Source organism: Zootoca vivipara, chromosome 8 (assembly GCF_963506605.1).
Source record: "Zootoca vivipara chromosome 8, rZooViv1.1, whole genome shotgun sequence".
NCBI classification, from domain to species: domain Eukaryota; kingdom Metazoa; phylum Chordata; class Lepidosauria; order Squamata; family Lacertidae; genus Zootoca; species Zootoca vivipara.
In genome coordinates this window covers 46,366,696-46,385,719 of record NC_083283.1, presented here as the reverse complement: position 1 = coordinate 46,385,719, position 19,024 = coordinate 46,366,696, and the positions used below count along the sequence as shown (strand labels likewise).

At 39.2% G+C, this 19,024-nt stretch overlaps 2 protein-coding genes across 3 annotated transcripts in view; one reads left to right on the top strand and one right to left on the bottom strand.

Annotated features, from left to right (window-relative positions):
• Positions 1-6,343, top strand: part of LPIN2 (lipin 2) — a 34,975-nt gene extending 28,632 nt beyond the window's left edge. For both annotated transcript variants that reach the window (XM_035125932.2, XM_060277895.1), the window contains exons 16-20: positions 239-325; positions 2,215-2,367; positions 3,348-3,462; positions 3,691-3,794; positions 4,156-6,343. In XM_035125932.2, the coding sequence (XP_034981823.2) occupies positions 239-325; positions 2,215-2,367; positions 3,348-3,462; positions 3,691-3,794; positions 4,156-4,300 (604 nt within the window). In that variant the 3' untranslated portion in view covers positions 4,301-6,343. The remainder of the gene's footprint in view (positions 1-238; positions 326-2,214; positions 2,368-3,347; positions 3,463-3,690; positions 3,795-4,155) is intronic.
• Positions 6,344-6,423: 80 nt separating this feature from the next.
• The window catches only part of EMILIN2 (elastin microfibril interfacer 2), a 36,680-nt gene continuing 24,079 nt past the window's right edge, over positions 6,424-19,024 (bottom strand). Inside the window, exons 5-8 of the mRNA XM_035125680.2 lie at positions 14,794-15,279; positions 13,516-13,557; positions 10,376-10,504; positions 6,424-9,710 (exon numbers count right to left, since the gene is read on the bottom strand). Of these exons, the coding sequence (XP_034981571.2) occupies positions 9,373-9,710; positions 10,376-10,504; positions 13,516-13,557; positions 14,794-15,279 (995 nt within the window). The 3' untranslated portion in view covers positions 6,424-9,372. The remainder of the gene's footprint in view (positions 9,711-10,375; positions 10,505-13,515; positions 13,558-14,793; positions 15,280-19,024) is intronic.

The following is a 19,024-nucleotide window of genomic DNA, read 5'->3' as shown; positions in this document are numbered from 1 at the left end:
ATGTGGTTTACATCAATGAAACACATAGCTGTACAATAAAAAACTTACAAAAAAGTAAACAGGCATCAATTAACTACTGTTGAATTATGTATTGTTAAATTGCCTGCATAGGCTTGGCAGAATAGAAAGGTTTTCAGCAAGTATTTAAAAATTGGCACAGAAAAAACTCTGATGGGTCTTTTAATACCTAATGTAGAAAGCATCAATTCACACTTTCTAACCCTCGTTCCTGGTTTAGGTCTGATGCTTTAGGGCAGATCCTACCACAGCTTGGCAAAGACTGGACACATCAGGGTATTGCAAAGCTCTATCATTCCATTAATGAGTAAGTACCTTGCTTGTAAGAGTTGCGAAACATAGGAATAATTGATTATGTTAATCCAACGAACAACTAATGATCTAAAGTTTTGAATTCTTGCACGACACTTTTCACTTTTAACCGAAGGTGCATTTCATGATCCTGTATATTCTGCATTTGTATTCTCGTTGACTTCCTATTTAGAAGTTCTATTTCAAACTCAAATAACAGAGGAATTAAAATACAGAAGTTAGACATGTGACATGAGGCAAATGTAGGCCAATTCAGCACATTACCATTATTTTCTGCAGTATGCTGCAAACCCCTAGCATTCATGAGCAGAGCTTGTGGTGCACAAAAAAGACCAAAGGAAACTTCAGTCAAGGTTCCAGCTTCCTCTTTCTCCTCATGTCAGCCAAAAAGAAATGGACATGCCTATAAGTGGCTGCTACTGCTGAAATTTGTGGGATTGAGCGGCAGCAGCAACATTGTCCATCTTCAGATTTTCTGCCTTCCATTTCCCATAGCCGTCTGCATGTTCTAGTAGTGGAGGCAGAAGCAGCCTGCCCATGGACTTTCTCTTTTGTGCATCCCTTCTTCGCCCTGTGATAGCTACTGCTGGTATCAAAGAGGGCACTTCTGTTGACTTGTGTGCTCGTGGAAGCATACTACTAGCATCTCTAGCAGATTAAGGCTGTACCAGAAAGATGGACTCAAGCCTAGGATTCTGGTTCATATTGAAGTACCTATGAGTTGTGGTAGAAGAGGTAAAGCAGATCACATATAGGAGGAGGAGTAGAAGTAGCAGCAGCAGTAGCACAAGGGACCACACCCTATGGACAGACTACCAGCTGGAGGATATGGAATAGTAAGTGGAAGTCAAGCAAGTAGGTGAATACCACAGAAAGGGGGATATGGAAAAGTGAAAGCCTATGGCAGCAACATCAAAAGCTTCAAGGTCTATCTGTTTTTGAGGGAGACTTAAAACAGCCCAATCTTAATGTGTGTATACAGTGGGCTTTATTTCCAAGTAAGGGTTGCAGCCTAAATGCTTCAGGGAGTGTGGGGAAGAGAATAAAAGTTGAATCAGTAACCAGAGTTTTGAGAATTTGGAACCATCTAAAGATTCTAAACCAGTTCAAACCATTTTTGTGGAGAACATTAAATACACTTGAAAGTGTTGTTTTGTTGTACTTTGTCTTTTACCACTACATTTCCCATGCACACCTGTCTCCTGCTGAAAGCAGGGCTTGCAGTGGATCATTACCAGCTGCAAAGCCGTGCCTCTTTGCCCAGTTTGATTTCATATCATGTGGACAAAGGAAAATGGGTCACATGACATCGCAGCGCCTCACCCACTTGCCAAAGTTGGCCCTCATGTGGTGTGGAAGGTTGCCAGCTGGCTCCAATATCCCACCCCTGGAATATAGTCTTCAAGATGTCTGCACTGGCGCATTGTTCCAGGCCTCTTTTTGAAAAAGAAAGAAGAAGCAGAAAATGGCAAATGTGCTTGGCTTCTTATATCCTATTTAAATGAATGCAGATATTCTAGTATGAAATGATGCTTTCAAAATAAGGAAAGAACAGGCTAACCTGTAGTCCTCCAGATGTTGTTGGGCACCAACTTCCATTAGCCACAACCAGGAATCAGGGAATGATGGCAGCTGTAGTTCAGCATCACCTGGAGGGCTATGTGCAAGCAACCTCTGAACAATAGTTAGGTACTAAATTAATTTCTTGTGTTACCTTAGGTCAACACACCCTTCTCCCTTCCAATTGCTTAGAAGTTAAATGCTTTATAAAACATGAACAGCTGCATTCTCTTTTTCAATTCAGTATGATCTGACTGTGACTTCTTGTTGTGAATGGTTTACCACACCAAGAGAGATCTTCCTAATCTAGAATTTCATTTTTAGGAATGGCTACAAGTTTCTGTACTGCTCTGCTCGTGCCATTGGAATGGCAGACATGACAAGAGGGTACTTGCACTGGGTTAATGACAAAGGAACGATCTTGCCCAGGGGTCCCTTGATGTTGTCTCCCAGCAGTTTGTTCTCTGCTTTTCATAGGTATGTAAACAAAAACACCCTAACAATCTTTGTAAGGGGTGAATTTTGAAATATAACTTAAGAAGCTGAGTGAAACAAATTTTTTTGTCATTTATGGTACCTTGCTTTTTATCATAGCATAATCTGTGATGGACGTAAATTGAAACTTCTAAATATTTCACTTGTGTACAGTCACATGGGACATTGTAGTATTAAAAGCTTATATACTTGATAGAAATGGAATGGTCCACTGATGAACACCCCTTGTTTGCTAGACCTTAGTCTGATCTTATAAGAAAGTCACTATATTCTATTGAAGTGAGTGGCATTTTTTCACTTTATGTCAGAGAAAGTGAAGGGATGATGCATGCAGTCAGGGCACCACTGCAGCAGAGTTTAAAAGCTGCTTTTGAGCTTCCCTTTACTACACTGCAGAAATGGCTGCTAGCTTCTGTAGACTGTTTCTGTGTTTAGGCTAGTTCATAATGGGTTTTCTGCCCCTCTGTGCAGGAATAAAGTACCGGTAAGTGGCTGGATTGAATATGAGCTTATGAAGCTGACTTGTACTGAGTCTGACCATTAGTTCATCTAGCTCAGTATTTTGTACTCTGAATAGCAGCAGCTCTCCAGGGTATCAGGCAGAGGTTCTTTCAACACCTTCCAGATTCTTTAACTGAGAATGCCAATTATTAAACATGGGGTCTTCCACATTCATATGCTCTGCCACTGAGCTATAGCCCCTTCTTCCAAGAGAATATGTTAAACTGTACCGTCTTTACATCTTCATTGCAAGGCAATAGCTGTAGTTGCAGTGATTTACATCAGTGCCTAGCTGTCTTCATATATTGTTTTGTTTCATCTGTTTAAATGACCTTTTTAGGAAGAGCGGAACTAAACTCTATAACTTTGTTAAGAACCGGGACAATATTTTTCTAAGGTACTGTATTGTCTTAGGCCACAGAAAATATCTGATTATATATTTTTTTATGTTCTGCCCCCAGGGAAGTGATAGAAAAGAAACCAGAGAAATTCAAAATTGAGTGTTTAAATGATATCAAGAACTTATTTTCTCCATGTAAACAACCTTTCTATGCTGCTTTTGGAAACAGAACTAATGTAAGTCCATCCAACAATTAGTTAAAATGTTCTGCTGTTTTACATGAATATGCTAAATGCACAAATTGTTCTTGAAACTTAGGAAGGAATTTGAGATGATTTTTCACACATCTCTCTCTATATGTTTCGGAATCAGTACCTGCATATGAATTTTGTAATGTGACATTTTCTCAATTAAAAAATTGGCATTATGGCCTCTAGTCTAAAATGTAGTTGTGTTGTCTGCAGGATGTGTATGCCTACATGCAAGTTGGAGTTCCAGACTGCAGAATATTCACAGTCAACCCAAAGGGTGAACTAATCCAGGAACAAACAAAGGGAAACAAATCTTCGTAAGTATAGGGTTTTTTCAAGCGGTGGGAAGAACAACTGTTGAATTTATTTGGGTAACCATTCTGCCCTACTATGTGCAATCTTAGGAAAGTGCCTAAAATCATGGCTATCTGCTAGTGTATTAAATGATTTAACTATGGGTAGAAGTCAGTTGTGGAGGTGATTAAACATGCCCAGAAGTAGACAAGCATTGATTTTTAGCACTGCTGCTTGGCTATATTAAGCCTTCAGTCCTATAGATGTTTACCTGGGAGTAACTCCCACTGAATTTGGTGGTGCTTACTTCTGAATTGGCATGTACAGGATTTCACTGTATAACAAGTATAATGAGTAACCCTTCTAATTTATTTCTGCATACAGGTATTACAGACTGAGTGAACTAGTAGAACATCTGTTTCCACTTCTTAATAAAGAACAGAGCTCTGCTTTTGAATGCCCGGAATTCAGCTCCTTCTGCTATTGGAGAGAACAGCTTCCTGAAGTGAACATGGAAGACTTAGCTTGAACAGCACTGATCACAGAGAACCTCTTTCTGCAGAGGCTCCTTTATCCTTTGGTACCATGTGTCTTATTAAATACAGGAAGCGCCAAAGGTTTGGCATAAGCAAATGAAATGCAAGGCTGATCTCTCTTTGTTCTTTTAAGATGTCCTTACTGTTTGATTTAAGGCATTAGAAAGATAGCAATCCTTTGAAATAGCAGGCCATCCAGAGGATAGAGGACAGAAAATGAAAATGTAGTTGCAGATTTGCATCTTCCTATATACAAACCACAGTGGGGGTGTGTGATGTTTTGTATGTTAGCCTCCTTGATATATCATCTTAAAGGAAAAGAGAAAAAAGTTTGTAAAATCGATAGCAGAGATTTAACAGGCCCACTATAGGAATTATATTTAGTACTTAAACCAGCACTTAGCCTGTTTGAGATACAATGTCTTAGACTCTCTCATTATTAATTTCTTTAAAAATATCTTAAGAATTCATGAGTTCGTGTATAGTGGTCACTCTGTTTTGCTACACCTTTAAAGAACTGAGGATTGGAGTGGAAATGCTACTTCTATTACCCACTCATGGTTGTGTTGCCTTTAAAAAACAAACAAACTACTATACAGTGATTGGGGCTGTCTGAGATGCTTTTTCTTACTTGCAGCAATTTTTGTTTCCTAAGCTGCTATGTGAAATTAGAATTCGTAAGAACATCTTTGCTGCAAACAGCTGACATCTCTTAATTGCACTTAGCATGGGTACTGTATAGATCAGCAGGCAACAGATTCAGAAAATATTCAGGGATAAATTCTCATTTTTTTAAAGAAGGTAATGTATATAGTCAGTCTTTAAAACTGGAACTACTATTAATGCCTTTCCAGAACTCTGTATCAGGGTTTTTCAGTTTTGATAAAATTGGCAGAGGACAAGGGCATCCAAGTGAGAAATACTGTGTGTATCAGGTACAAAATGTTACTTCTGTTTAGACATTTAGTATGTTAGCTCCACAGTGGATTCAAAAGCAACTGAGGTCCTGATTTAAGGAGCCAGTTGTTTTAGTTTCTTTCACCTATTTCTATCCAACCCTTGACACAAAAATGATAGTTGATTATAATGTCTATAAACAAAAACATTCCCACTCCCTGCCAGGATAGTCTAGTATGCCATAAATCAACTAAACTGAAAGAGTTAACATTTTTGAATCATCATATAACTTGAAGCTAGGTCAGACCTTAAGAATGCTGACTAGTGCTTTCCTGATCACCCAAAGTATCCATGTAAACGTATCAAAACTCTATTCTCTGCCAGGTATGAACTACTAAGTTTAATCTGCAGGTTTGCTACCAGTGCTGGTTTTATGTTGTCAACTATGGTAGCAGCGCTTAAGGACTAGACGTAGTGCTCTCAATAAAATCTTTATCAGACTTATCAAGTTTCACAACTAGTAATTTGCTCCTTTTGACTTTGTAGAGGGAAAACATTTGAGACTAATTAGATCAGTTAAATAGATAAGTACAGTAGATGTAACCTTAGGAAAATGTTGGGACTTGAAATTTCTAACTAAACAGTGATTGGGCTGTATATTGTTATGTACTTTGAAACTATTTTTCAATCAGATATCTTAATAGAATACCTAAATCTCCACACACAAGGAAGTACAAGTTATAGCTCTAGTAAAGAAAAGCCTACTGTGCTGGATAAAATTTACTCCAACATCTAGTTCATATTCGGTATTCTGTAAAGCACTCTGAAAATTTGAAATATCCTAGATTAAATTTCAATTTGAGTTGACTGTTTGTTTCACATTATGTTCTTAATCTTTTTTTCTCTCCCTCTTTATTCTGAGGTGTGGTACATTATTTCACATTTGCAGTAATGGTTAAGTTCATCTTAATAGGTTATCTTGCTCCTTATAAGGCATCAGTACTGTTAACTGGAGTGAATAATTCTGACAGTGTTTGGAGTGGAGATCTGTGTGCTGCTTTTGAACATTAAGAATTTCCAAAACTTTGGGAAGAATTCCCTTTCGTAATGACAAGCAGACAAAATCATACTATTTATTAGTATGTTTAATGCTGAAGAGTACTCTTGAGTCACCTTGATCCAAACACTTCCTTCATTTGAACAAAATATGCACTTCTTAAAATGATATACTATTGTTTTCTATCTCTTGGTCTCAATTTGAATAGTGCTATGCAGACCATTACATAATGAGTTTGGATTTTACCTCAGTGACTCCAGAGCTGCTCATTGGTAGATGGTGCCCAATATACCGTAGCTATCTGCTAGAGGTAATTTTTAATCTGTTTCCTTGCTGTACTGGAAATGGCTGGTTTGGAACTGGTATTGGGAAACAACGCTTGTACTAAATCTATTTCAGATTAGCACAAGTTTCTTAGTTCTTTCCATGAAAGAGATATACATTTGTGTTTATGAACAAAGAACCTTTTAAAGGCTGTTTTGGAATATGCATTTCCTTTTACTTTGGAAGTGTATTGAACAGCTTATGCTGCACCTCTCAAATCATTTACCTGGAATTTGTCATGTAAAATGAATACAAGTAAAGTAAGGAGCTGGGAAATCAAAGCCTGCAAGTAATGTGTGGATAAATAAGGCAAGCTCTGCTTGTTTATGCAAGAAAACAGTTTTCTATTGCAGTGTAAAGGTTCTAGATCTCTTGTGTTAAGACTAGTATTTGGAGGAGAGAAGGTGGTGTGTATGCATGTATAAATGCAAAAATAGTCTCTATTAAGCAGGGCAAACGGGATTCTTGAAAAACAGTGCTCCGCTATCGATATACTTTTTCAAGAATTGTGCCCTCATCTGGAAAAATATTACATGGCTCAGCATTGGAAAACTTCTAAATGCATTCAATTTATGCAAATATGACTGTGATGCAGGCTGGTAACTGAAGTGCAAGATATCTCAAGCCTTTAAAGCAACTAATATGTAAGACAGATATATTAGAACTGATACCTTTGCGATAAGGCTTTCATCAGCAAAACTTTTGACACCTTTAGAGAGCAAGAGAATCTACATTGTGGTTGGTTCTGAATGCAAGATTGGAGATAATTCTTCAGTACATTCTATTTAATTGTGTTATAACCAGTTTTTTCTTTGATATACCTTTATTCACTTATTAATCATTGAACATTCCAGTACAGTGTTTTGTTTTGTTTTTTGTAAAGACTGGTCTGTTAGGAAAAAAATGTCCACTGTGCTGTGTTAATAAAATTTACAATAAAACCTCACTACATGTGTTATATTTATACATTTGAAATTATTCCCTGTGGGCTCAGAACGGTCTGCAGCCAAATCACAGAAATTCCATTCAGTACAATATAGGAAAAATTACCTTGGGTGTAGAGGAGAATAAACACGGATGAGACAGTCAGCTGAAAAAGCCTGTAGTTAAGTTCATTTTGGACTCTACCTGAAAGTAGGCTGGAAAGGCTTTGGGTTAACATAGAAGTGATGTGTATCTTTGAGAAATGCAATTTCCATAAAAGTTACTTCTTTGCTGCAGAACTGGGGCTGGCGAGCCTTTTCCATGGTGGCTAAATGCAGTTGGGGGCTGGGGCAAAATTTCTGCCAACTATATTAAGTACTAGATTTTTACTGTGACTGCCTCTTCTGGAGACATGAGGGAGACCTTCAGTAAAGGCATGACCCATTGTTTACTGAAGGGCTCCTGGCCATTCCCATATAAGAGCAGCAGTCTTCTATTAAGTATGAGTAGATCACTTTCAGGAGGAAATTTGCTTTATGTTGTCCAGAAACAATGTTCAAGAGGCTTTCTGAGACCTCAAGAGGCAAGACAAGAAGAACATTTCACAAGCCTCATAAGACATAAGGGATGTTCTTTCATTGGCTGCAGGAAGCAAGTATTCCTAACACCATTAGTAGATTACCAAGTAAAGGTAAAGGGACCCCTGACCATTAGGTCCAGTCGTGACCGACTCTGGGGTTGCGGCGCTCATCTCGCATTATTGGCCGAGGGAGCCGGCGTACAGCTTCCAGGTCATGTGGCCAATATGACTAAGCCGCTTCTGGCGAACCAGAGCAGCGCACGGAAACGCCGTTTACCTTCCCGCTGTAGCGGTCCCTACTTATCTACTTGCACTTTGACGTGCTTTCGAACTGCTAGGTTGGCAGGAGCAGGGACCGAGCAACGGGAGCTCACCCCGTCGCAGGGATTCGAACCGCCGACCTTCTGATCGGCAAGCCCTAGGCTCAGTGGTTTAACCCACAGCGCCACCTGCGTCCTAAGTACAGTACAGAAAAAGGAGGGTGTGGCCTATTTGGCTGGGTGGCTTTGCTTTTTAGTATATAGTCTGCTGTAAAAACAAACACATAACGGAGTGATGCTATTTAGACCATGTTGAATTATGTCCGTTCTCAACTTGCACTTTTCTCAGATGAAAGCTTTTATGACATTAAAGTAGTATCAAGTGAAAGTGGCTTTTATGACATCAGATACTTGCAAAAACCTAATTCTGTGTGAACCCCGTACTCCTAGCATAGTAGTTCAAATATTACCTTTTTCTTGAATTTACTCTGTGGCCTTGGGCTCCATTCCCCCTATCTAAAATATCGGGATGACAACATGATTTACAAGATTGTTAGAACAAGTTAATGCACATGAAATGCTTTGAAGACTAGAAAGTGAAATACAAAGGTTATTGCTGCAACCACTGCTATAATTTTCAGTAGCTAGTTCTAACTAAAGTGAAAAGGACTGACCTCCTTTGCTGCTTTCAGCATTTTAAGGATAATGCATGAAAACAAGAGAATTTTACAAGGATAATTCTTAAATTTATTTAACTAGCTTCAGTGACTCAGGATTGCAATTATAAAGTCTCTCTTTCAAAAGTTAATAAACATAATTTACTTTGAACATATTTCAGTGATACCCCCATAGTAACTACTGTTCTTTTGTAGGGTGTTTAAATGTCCATAATCTAAAAGAAAGTCAATTGAGGGAAAGAAAATATAGTCATGTAAAGATTGCACTTAAAACAGAAGTATTGAAGGTGATGAAAAAAATGAGGAATAAAATATTAAAGCTTCACCATTTATTAATTACTCCCCTCTATGCATGAGAAAGGGAAGGATATAGAAACACCCCACTGAATGTGGAGTATATTTCATCAGAGTCTGTGTAGGCCAGCTTGCCCCCAGTAACTACAATGCTTACTTCAGCTCCAGCTTTGAGGTGAAGAACAAGATGGAAAGCCCCCGTTCCACCACAAGTTCGTTTCCCTGATCGTGGTCGGTGGTGTTCAAGCAGCTCTCTTCTGTAGCCAGCTGTGTGAAGCTGAGCAATGCTTGCATTGGAAACTGACAGCACAGCTTCTATGTATTCATCCCTCTCTGGAGCTAGAACAGCTGTGATCAGATAACGACCTTCATAGGGAGATGTAAAGACGCCTGCAATGAAGACACACATTAATCAAAACACACGTGTACGGTTGGGCCAAGTCCAATTCCTACTGCTTTATCAAATAACATAAGTATGTCAGTACAATAACTGGGAGGAAATAAAGATCATTTAATTTGAACGTATCATATTTTATTTGGCATGACAACGAAGAGGAGTTCTTCACATAAAATTCCTCTTATGAACTCATTCTCCCTTAGCTCCTGCACATGCTTATTATACATTTTTATCCACTGAGCTGATTGTAATTTCACTTCAGTTCCCCAATGCATAGGAAAGAATGCAATGGTGTCTGCTGTTAGCAAGTTCTCCCAACATTAAATCCTTCAGTTCTGCCACTTGTATATGTGACTTTATGGGGGGAAGACAGCATGCTCAAGGACTATACAATATTGGGTAGGTTAAAAGAAATGGATGTTAGCAATGGAGTAATACCAGCCTCAGCAGCTTGAAAGATCTGAAAAATGTATCAGTAGTGTCTACTCTCACACTAACTTGGACATGAAGGGAACCTCCTATTAAGTTGCTTTATATAAGCAGGTACAAGTTGAGAAAATGCTGGAATGCATTTAAATTCTACAGAATTTAAATTTTTTTAAAAATCATTCAATAGATACTACCAGTTTCCCTTTATCAATTAGGAACTGTTTAATACCTGTTTCAGGGTTATAATGGCTTCCATCATTTACAAGCACTTTGTTGAAATGTACCACACCCATGTCATTAGGGAAAGGCTTCTGAGTGAGACCAGCAGAGAATGACACCAGTGAAGAAACAGCTGCTCCTAGAATGAAGAAGTGATCATAACTTAGACACATAATGCAGCATTACAAGTGCTTTAGCTGGTCTTATACACAAAGTTCTCCTCATGCCCTTAATTGAACACTTTAGCAAAAACAAAACAAGCACACCTTTTGCAGATTCACCACCGTTAAGACGACTGAAGGTCCTCTTCTATTTACACTTTTCCTATCATCTACAAAGCAAATAGCAATATTATCCCTATCTCATTCAGCAACAAATGTTTAGGCAACACTGTCTTAGACCTACATCACCAAAAGTGTGCGGAATGAATAAACACAATGGATATAGTTACAGCTTTACGTGCCACATACCAATTATGCTAAAAGAGATTACCACCACATGAAGATGGCCTTCATGGCTTTAAGCCTTTGGGGTTCTCCAAGAAGGCCCAATGCAGAGAGTACGGGGCCAATCTACAGATCACAACCACCACATGGAGGCTACTGCAACATGCTCCATTTCACAATTGCTAAGGGTTAAGTGTGTTGCATATGGGACCCAGGTGGCGCTGTGGTTAAACCACTGAGCCTAGGGCTTGCTGACCACAAGGTCGGAGGTTCGAATCCCTGTGACGGGGTGAGCTCCCGTTGCTTGGTCCCAGCTCCTGCCAACCTAGCAGTTCGAAAGCATGTCAAAATGCAAGTAGATAAATAGGAACCGCTACAGCGGGAAGGTAAACGGCGTTTCCATGTGCTGCTCTGGTTTGCCAGAAGCGGCTTTGTCATGCTGGCCACATGACCTGGAAGCTATACGCCGGCTCCCTCGGCCAATAATGCGAGATGAGCGCGCAACCCCAGAGTCGGTCACGACTGGACCTAATGGTCAGGGGTCCCTTTACCTTTACCTTTAAGTGTGTTGCATAACACAAACTTGCTAAATAGACTGCTTTCATTGCAAACCTTCAATTTTGGTCCCATGTGCTGGCACAATGAAAGTGACCATTCCTTATAAGTAACTTAAGTTCAAAGTGGACAAGCAGTTGTTGCAATCCATCTAAGAGTAATATATGTACAATTCTTCTACTTCATCCACCTAGCAGAGCGGTGTAGTACAGAGCCTGCTTAGAAAAACAGTCATTCTAGGGAGTGGTGTGGATGGATTTAGCTTCCCCTACCCAGTCCTTCCCACTGAACTACTTTTCTAAATAGTCTCTGCATATTCCCTTGCTGCAACTGTTCTATACACACATTCAAAACTGGTGTTTTAATCAACTTTTACTTACCTCCAGTTTAACATTTTTGTAGCTATTTCCTTTTATTCTTTAATTTGTGATTGTATGGAATTGACATGGCTTTCAATAAACTTACATTGATTGATTTCTTCTTCAATCAGTGTGTCCTTCTACATAGTAGCTGCTCCTTTCTGGGCCCTGCAAACCTATTGTCCATGGGAGGGGATGAAGCAGGACCAGTAGGGAGGGGGCATAGCCTGGGAACGGTCCCAAAAGCCAGACAGAGGTCTGGAGGGGCACATTTGGCCTCCAGACTTGGAGTTTCTCACCCCTGCTTAAAATACTGCAGAACCACACCTTCAACTGTGGTCAGATAAATTTTCAGGTAACTGTTACAGCTTTTGTATATTCACACTATATAACCTTTTAAGATGTTGATACAATAGACTGCCAACTGACGCAAAGCAAATAATGACGCTCACAATTATCTTAATTTCAATTACTCCAGTGGTGTTATCTTAAACAGTGGATCCACATAACAGCCTAATATGAGAAAACTAACTTTATCCAAGTGTTAGCAGCAGTGTTATGCTCTCTGCAGTCACCTGCACACAGTCGGGTCTAGAACATGTCAACAACCAATTACTTTAAACAGTTTAAGATGACAGTAGAATAGGAAGGGCTCTGGTTAGCTAAGTCTCTCCATGCCTAGCCTTGCATGAAGATTGAAGGTAATAAACTACTAGATACAAATTATTGGATCTGTGTGCATGCCACAATGTATGGATTCAATACCAGCACTCAGCCATATGTTGAAGAGTATGTTTCACTCATGATACACCTCATTTCCCCAGACACTATGCTGACATATATGCCTATTTTCAGCATCAGCCTTTGTGTTCCTACTTGGGTAGGATACCTGAGAGAGGAGAATATAACAAGCTTTCCTTTGAACACACAGGGAAAGCAACAAGGAGGTATTTAAAGATCCTCTTTGCTTATTTAGTTACTTAGTTAATAGCCTTTTACGGTCTTGAAAGATCTACATTGGCTTCCAGTATGTTTCCGAGCACAATTCAAAGTGTTGGTGCTGACCTTTAAAGCCCTAAATGGCCTCGGTCCAGTATACCTGAAGGAGCGTCTCCACCCCATCGTTCTGCGCGGACACTGAGGTGCAGCATCGAGGGCCTTCTGGCGGCTCCCTCGTTGCGAGAAGCAAAGCTACAGGGAACCAGGCAGAGGGGCTTCTTGGTAGTGGCGCCCACCCTGTGGAACACCCATCAGATGTCAAAGAGAAAAACAGCTACCAGATTTTTAGAAGACATCTGAAGGCAGCCTTGTTTAGGGAAGCTTTTAATGTTTAATAGATTGTTTTTCTGTTGGAAGCCGCCCAGAGTGGCTGGGGAAACCCAGCCAGATGGGCGGGGCATAAATAATATTTTATTTTATTTATTTATTTATTTATTTATTTATTTATTTATTTATTAGCATATTGTGAACTGCCCTGAGAACTATGGATGAAGGGCTGTATACAAATTACTAAATAATAATAATAATAAGTAACGATCTCTAGGTGTCAGGGACAGGCAAGAATCTGAAGGGTGAACAGAGGAGGCAGCGGGGCAGCAGGATGATTCAGGGAAAGTACTTTATAAGTTTCAGATTTTGAAACTATACTAGAAGTTTCTTAGTTAATATTTCAAGAAATAACTGTCATCTGAAATAGTATTTATGCTATAAACTGCTTTAGTAAATGCCAGCAAGCAAGTTATGGGAATTAGCAAAAAGAAAAGAAAAGAAATCTGAAAACGTGGGATTACCTTGTGCAGTTGTAGAGGGAGGCCTTGGAAGTTTAGGGTAACCTACAAGCAAGTATGAAAAAGATGCACATTTCAAGCAAATTTACAGCCTCTAATGATGAAACACCCCTCCTGTCAAATGTGATTAATTCCAGTACCACCAGCATCTGACTATAGTACTTAGTAACTGCTGCATCTGCATTTCTCAGAATTTTTGGAGCGGTCGTTTTGAAACGAGTAGCATTATAAGTGGTTTAATTACTGGTATCTACAATGAAGAATTTAGAGGGCCATGACCTGGCACATTTTCATTCCCTTCCTGCATGTTTTAGTGAAGAAAGGAATATACATAGTGGCTCCTGCTACTATCTATACCAGGGGTCCCCAAACTAAGGCCCGGGGGCCGGATGCGGCCAAATCGCCTTCTAATTCCGGTCCACAGACGGTCTGGGAATCAGCATGTTTTTACATGGGTAGAATGTGTCCTTTTATTTAAAATGCATCTCTGGGTTATTTGTGGGGCATAGGAATTCGTTCATTTCCCCCCCCCCCCCTCCAAAATATAGTCCGGCCCCCCACAAGGTCTGAGGGACAGTGGACCGGCCCCCTGCTGAAAAAGTTTGCTGACCCCTGACCTATACAATGTTGGTGGGAAGCAGCAATATTGCAGATAGGAATGGCTGCTATCCTCCACTGCAGTGGTGTGCAAGGTTAGCAAATCACTCCTCTGAGGCTGTGTGATTGGTGTAATTCACATGCCTGTCCGAGAAGAACCGTGAGAACCGGATACAGTCCTATCTGCATGCACTATATATTGTACTTTCACTTTTACTAGTTGCCTGCCTGTTCTCTCTTGGAGCTGAATGTGAGACAGCCATGATTCTGTGACTGTAAATACAGTAGTATAAATAAATAAATATGTAGTTTAGATCTACGGATGGTTCATTCTTCTTGCTGTGCTATGCCATAAGATTAGTGTGCATCTTTCATCTGGGAGATGTTGCTGAAGGGCACACTGGAATGAAGCGGCGTGCCATTCCAGAGTTGTGCTTACCGGAATGGTAAGTAGGTCAGTAGGACTGGCCAGTAGGACTGAGGGAGCCTCCGGGCAACCCCAGAGCATCATAAATCCCAACATGCAAAGGGAAAGAGCATTGGATTCCCCACGTATGTTGGTATGGAACAAACAGTCACATTTTTTACACAGAACACTGATCACCGGATTCCAAATTCTGAATAAATATGCATATTTTATCAATGACAAGAAACAAGAAATAACTCAAGAGAAAATCTGCTCACCTGGTGCTCCAGCAGAACCTTCAGAAACCAGCATGTTATTCTGGCCATTTTGGCCATTTATCCTTTTTTCCCGTCCTTTTTCCGACATTAAAACTGTACCAGGAGGTCCCGCCTGTCCAGTTTCCATAAATATCCCACTTGACCCAGGCAAGGAAGGTTTTGATCCTGCTTTTGATCCTCGTGATGATGGCCGTAGAGGAGTTCTGGAATCTGGTGGCTGAAGAGGTATTCCTTGCAATGGTGGTTGTACGATTATTTGTGGATCTGATGGCTTCAAAGGTATTCTTATTTCTGGAATCTGTAGGGGTATTCTTGGCTGTGATGACTGCACATGCTCACCTGGTTGTGGCTGTAGTGGCGTCCTTGGCTGTGAGGGTGCTGGATGTGTTTCTGACTGAGATGGTTGTAATGGTTTTCTTGGAACTGGTGGTGGCAGGGGAATCTTTCCTTGTGGTTTCCTTGGTAGTAACACTGCTGGATTTTCAGCTAAGGTTTGTAGAAGGAAGAAAATGGGCCAATCAGACGTTCTGGCTAACAATATTTGAATATATGATTATAAGAATGGCAAAGCCATACTTTAATAATTTCTCTTTCAACTTATTTATTGTTTCCACTGGTTCCTCCATCATCATTATATCATCTGCAAAAGCCCTAATTTTATACAGTATTTACTCCTCCCTACTGAAATTCCCTTAACCTCCTCATCCTTTTTAATACCTTGTAATAAAAATTCCAGTGATAGGATAAACAATAATGGAGACAGTGGGCATCCTTGGAGAGTACCTTTAGATATCTCAAGTTCTTCTGAAATTACCCCATTTATAATTAATCTGACCGTTTGTTATAGATTGCCTTTACTCCTTCCAAAAAAATACCCCTTACCCCTATTTTTTCCAATGCTTTCTTCATGAATCCCCAGGCCAGATTGTCAAACGCCTTTTCCGCATCGAGAAAGATGAATGCTGCCCTTTTACTCGGGCCCTTGTTGTTCCTGTCCTATGATCCTATTTAATACCCCTTTTATTCTATTGGCCAAAATTTCTGCAAAGATTTTATAGTCTATATTGAGGAGAGAGATTGCTCTAAAATTTCCTACTTCCACATTCCCTTCTTTCTCTTTTGGTATTAAAATTATATATGCTTCCTGCCATGTTTTAGGCATTATCCCTTCTTCCAAAATTTTATTTACTAATTTTTGATACATCACAACCAATTCATCCTTAAATAATTTATAATGTCGACCAGAAAGGTCATCCGTTCCTGGTGACTTCCCAATTTTAAGTTTGGCAATTTATTTTCATTCAATTCCTTCTCCTTATATAATTTCTTATAAAATTTCACAAAGCATCTTTGTATATCCTCCGGATTTGTCCATTTCTTCTCTCCCTCCTTAATTGATGTAACTATCCTTTCACTTTGTCTTTTCCTCAATTGCCACGCCAGCATTTTTCCTGCTTTCCCCCCCAAATTCCAATGTTCTTTGTTTGGCCCATTTAATTTTATTTTCAATTTCTTCATCCATCAATTTTTTTAGATTATTTAGTAAAAAAATTATTTGTGTTGCTATATTTACATCTTTTGGGTTCTTCCCTAATTCTTTCTCCTTCAATTCTATCTCTTTTTTTAAAAAATTCAATCTTTCTCCTTTTTCCCTTCTGATTCTACTCTTTTGTTGAATATACATTCCTCTGATATAGGCTTTGCTCGAGTCCCAGACTGTGGTTAGATCTATCTCTTCTGACACATTATTCTGGAAGAATTCCTTCAACAAATCTCTCATTTTAGCTACAAACAATTCATCATCCAAAATTATTTTATCTAGACACCATCTTCTAATTTGTCCATAACTCTCTTTAATTCTTATCATAATTGGATTGTGGTCTGTTATAGACTTTGCCATGATTTCACATTTTTTTATTAATGGAATTAGCCCTGGCAATAACCATATTGCATCTATTCTTGAGGCAGATATTTTCGCTCCTGAGTAGTATGAATATTTTCTCTCTAATGGGTTTCTTAACCTCCAGATATCTTTCAATTCATAATTTTTAACTACTTGGAAAAAAGTTCCCGGTAGTTTCCCTCTTTCTTTCTTCCCCTCATTTGTTCTGCCTATTTTTGGCAATACCACCCTATTGAAATCCCCCACTAATATAATTTCTTCATCTTTTATAAATTCATTTAATAGCCGCTCAATCTTCTTAAAGAATTTAACCTTACAACCATTTGGCGCATAGATGTTTATCACCATTAACCCTATCACCCTAACCCTAACCCTTTGGGTGCATTGATTCTTACTCCCACTGATGATGCCTCCCCCTCCCCTCAGCTGCTGGGTGTGGTGGCTGCGGTGGCTGTCTTATTTATAGTACAGTACACTGATTATTGCCTTCATTTTATGGATCAATGGTCTCGTTAGACAGTAAAATTCGTGTTAAATTGCTGTTTTAGGGTGTGTTTTTCATCGTCTGGAACGGATTAATCCACTTTCCATTACTTTCAATGGGAAAGTTCGCTTCAGGTTAAGTACGCTTCAGGTTAAGTACAGACTTCCAGAACCGATTAAGTACTTAACCTGAGGTACCACTGTACATGTTCCTTGCATCATTTGTGAACAGTGCACTGCATTGAAACTGGTGTTTTTCTGCAAAATATATGGAGATGGTGACTGAAATGAGTTTCCATGTAATTTGCCAAGAAAAGCAGCAATTGAAAACATCCTTGTGACATTCACAACTGATGTAAGGCCTTATGTATTTCATAATCAGAGTGTTTGTATTTAAAAACAAAAGGAAGCTCTGCCTACCTCAGTATAGCTGGTGGAAAGGAAGCTAGATTGTTTGGACTGGGGAATACATAACTCAGAGCCTAGGGCTAAGAGGGAGCTGTGTGTTGACAGCTAAGGAGGAAGGTAGAAAAACAAGGGGACACAGAGTGCTAAAAATGGGGGCTGTGAACTCAGAAGCTAAGGGACGCTAAATTACTGCTTTGAATTAAACACAATAATAAGTACTAAGTATTCTTTATAAGTAAAGAACTATAATGCTGTTAGATAGAAACACAACAATACTTTTTATATTATCTAGCTATGCTTTCTTAAAGTATCCAGCATTACCAAAAAAAGAGAAATTACAATAGGGCAGATTTGCAAAGAAATTTCGTATGCTAACAATTTTTTACTGCAACACCTCTCATTAAACCAGGCTTCAACCAAACAGCCCTTAAACAGAGGTTTGCCATCTGAAAAATGTGGCACAAAACTACCTTATCTCTATCGCTGTACCCATATAATTTAACTCTTCTTAAATTCTTCTCATTTAGAAAAAAGGCAATGAAAGATCTAGATGGAATCAGATGGTTTGTTGTTCCAAAGAGAAGTGTAAGAGTCAGCTTGCTTGGTGTGGCTCACCCTAAATATTTCACACACGAATGCCCATGTGCTAATACTTTGCAGTACCTGATGTTTTGGCCTCTGATACTGAGTTGCTTTATACCAGGGACTGCTTTTTTAAGATCTAAAAATACTGTAATGATAAAGGAACCACCATTTGGACAAAGCATGTGTTAGTAATCCAGACAGCAAGGGCAAAATTCATCCCAGGTGTCACTCCACTATAGTTAACTCAGTAAATTAAAAGGGTACATTTAGGACAGTCTCTGTCTAACTCTTTTTTGGATAAATTATAAAGCAGGGACTTTTCTCCACAGCCTGAAAAACAGCTGGAAAGGCGAACTGCACTTAGATCATTGTTGCATTTGAAAAGAGCATATCCCCAGGGCACCATCTTTTTTTCAGCAGTGTTCATAGTTCTTTATTTACTATTGGCAACTTAAAATGATGACACCAAAGGAGGCAACATGCCAAGTAACGTCATTCTTTGCTTTCTGGTCAGATGCCAGGCCATGAGATAAGCTACCTTCAGATTCAAACCTCCATTTCTTGGCCCACAACTTTTATTAATGTGATGAGGTATGCGAGGTACAAAGAAAACTGCTAAATTCAAATTGTTGACTTTTTGTGTGTGTGAAAAAATATGATTTCCTTTATGAAGAAAATAGAGCAGAGGACAAAACTAAAAGCTAGTGATTTACCCATTCCATTTATACAAAATATAGAAGATTAATGACTTGATTTTGCAACAGTTAATCCAAAACCTTTGCACCACAATTCAGCAAAGCATCTGCCATGCTTTGCAAGAGAAAATCTCTAATATGCAATAGAAACAATTCA